Source organism: Fusarium sambucinum, chromosome IV (assembly GCF_050947815.1).
Source record: "Fusarium sambucinum isolate potato_lamoka chromosome IV, whole genome shotgun sequence".
In the NCBI taxonomy this organism is placed as follows: Eukaryota; Fungi; Ascomycota; class Sordariomycetes; order Hypocreales; family Nectriaceae; genus Fusarium; species Fusarium sambucinum.
The window spans coordinates 1,898,361-1,901,045 of record NC_139291.1 but is presented as its reverse complement, the minus strand read 5'-3'; the positions used below and the strand labels follow the sequence as shown (position 1 = coordinate 1,901,045).

At 50.9% G+C, this 2,685-nt stretch overlaps 1 protein-coding gene across 1 annotated transcript; it reads left to right on the top strand.

Annotated features, from left to right (window-relative positions):
• On the top strand, positions 1-1,734 carry FSST1_000662 (uncharacterized protein; the record flags this gene model as incomplete). The annotated part of the gene is made up of 3 exons (XM_083233000.1): positions 1-664; positions 715-1,481; positions 1,534-1,734. 3 exons carry the CDS (start codon positions 1-3, stop codon positions 1,732-1,734), a joined length of 1,632 nt encoding a protein of 543 aa, XP_083090844.1.
• Positions 1,735-2,685: the final 951 nt, after the last annotated feature.

Below are 2,685 nucleotides of genomic sequence, written 5' to 3'. Positions count from 1 at the left end.
ATGTCCCGTGTAAGGGCTACCGACTTTGAGGAGAGGGATTACTACCCCGCTCCTCGACGATCCGCTCCTGAGGGACTCGATGAAGTAGATTACCGCCGCCGCACCGTTACAATCAGCCCTCCCCCGCGAGAGGAGTCTCGCACACCCGCCTTTTTGCGAGATGATATTCGACGAACAGAAGCTGGCCCTATGGTCCTGCGCCAGCGTCAAGTAGAGACTATCGACCGTCACCGACCCAGGAGTCCCAGTCCAATCGCTCGCGTTCGAGAGGAGCGAATCATTCGAAGGCCTCGCAGCATCTCGCCCAGCCATCACTCTTCCCACCACTCTTCTCACGATCATGAACATGACCACGAGCACGAGCGTTCTCGCACCAGAGTTTACGAGCGAGAGCGAGTCAGGGAACCTTCTCAGCCACCTCCCAGACGAGCTCCTTCGCCAGCCCGTGTTGTGCGATATGTTGAGCGACCAAAGTCGCCTTCTCCCCCGCCACCTCCACCAGTCGAAGAGCGGGAGCGCATTCGCACCCGTATCGTTGAGCGTGAAAGAGCCCCTTCGCCTCCTCCTGCGCCAAAGCCTTCTCCCCCACCTCCTCCGCCTCAGACCATCCGCGGACCAACCATTGAGCGAGAGGTTATCACACACTACCGTGATATTGACCATGGTAAGTACACCGGAACTTTGAAAGAAAACTCAAGATATTAACCCTTATAGGCATGATCAAAGCTAGACCCCCTACGCCTCCTCCTCAGCCCAAGCCTCAGCCTCGTGCCCCATCTCGAGTCCGGGAGCGGGAGACTGACATTGACATCTCCCTCTCAAGGAACAAGACCGAGGTGGATATTTCTCGCACAACTCGCACTCGATCACAGAGCCAGGAGCGACGATCTGACTTCCGCGACGACGAGCTTGTGGTTCGACGAGAATCTGATTCCCGTCGCCGAGCGCATTCTGCTGCTCCTCTGCCCACACCCAGTGCTGTCGATGAAGAGGGCGACTACCTTACCGGAAAGATTGACTCTCGAGGCAAAATGGGTGAGGCTTGGGGTGGTGCCACAAAAGACTGGACTCTCGTCGATGTTCCTCCAGGCACTGAGCGCATCCGCATGGATGGAATCGGCGGTGGCAGCACTGAGACACAGTGGGCGAGGTATAGCGGAGCCAGGAAGAGCAAGTTCATCCCCGAGAGAGATGGCCAGCCTTCTCCAGCTCCTGTGCCATCCCCCAAGCCTGCTATCAGGGAACCCTCTCCTCCCCCAACCCGTGATCGTGACACACGAGTGAACGTGTCAATCTACGACCGTGAGCGAGAAATCGACATTGAGAGAACTCGATCGGTTTCTCGACCTGCTCCTCCACCACCCAAGGATATGTGGACCGAGATCACCAAGGACCTCGTTCTCCGCGAGGCCATTGAGAGCTCTGGATACGAATATGAGGAGACCAAGGAATTCTACTATATCATGGACTATCTCAAATATGTAAGTTTTCTACTAAAACCGTCTTGGCCGTTCGTTGTATTAATTTTCTTAGGATGATGTTCTCCGCCTTGTTGACATTTCAGACGAGATCCGACGATCTCGAAAGCAGCGCGCACGAGAGCTTGAATATGAGAGAGAATACCAGTTTGATTATGAGCGCGACCGTAGCCGACACAGCCATCCTCGCTGGGATGAGGTGACGGAGCGCGAGACGTTTTACGATAGCCGTCCTCCCCGAGGCTATCTCCGTTAAGTCTGCTTTGTTTGTTGGCGTTCTTGTTCAAGGTCATTTTCGAGAAGGATAACCGTGTGCTGGATAATGGATACCTCTTACAACTACAGACATGTTGTTATTGGTGCAAGTGATAGGCTTTTTTAGTTCATGACGGGACAACTTTGGTTGTACGAATTTATGAAATCATATACAGCGGATGAAATGGAATGGGATCAATGAAACGAAATGTATGTAGATGCTTGGTTGGTACGCACAAATTACGATTTATGACAATAAATAAACAACTATGCGTTTCAATAATGGGCTCTCTGTGATTGACATAACTTGTGAAGACACAGAGCTCGTGATGAGGGGCTAATACGATGACCTCATCGTGCCCAGGCTACTAACCCCTCAGGGGACCTTAGTTATCAACCCAGAGTCGGTCTGAACTGGATAAAAAGCGCGATGCCACACCAAAGCTGCTTGGCGTAGCCCACCATGGCATTGTTCGTACTTGTTGAGTACTGGGAATCTCTTGATTATGGTTTAGTTTGTGAGCCTTTGGGAATAGTCCGCCCTTCAATCGCTTTGACAATGAGGTTGGTTCAGCTATATGACAACTGGGGTGACAACAATCTCTACATTAATATACTTGGTACCGCTTTGCTTCTAATTATATTGCGGCTTTGCCCATGGGATGCTTTATAGAGTATTTATAATGACCATGTGATGTCCTCTATAATACGCAATGCATATGTGGTTGATGTATGTTTGGAATTTGGTAAACTGTCCTGGTTGGTGACAGAAAAGTTGGCCTTCACATTTTAGAGTGTCTCCAGCGGCCATCGTTTCTGATACCCCGAGGCCGTCGGCAACTAGGTAGGTCTCGCAATACTAGATTATCTCTCAAACTTGAATGAAGGAACTGTCTAAACTAGTCTCAATCTTGAGTTAACTTTGAGCACTGCAAAGTCTTGGAAAGGTGTT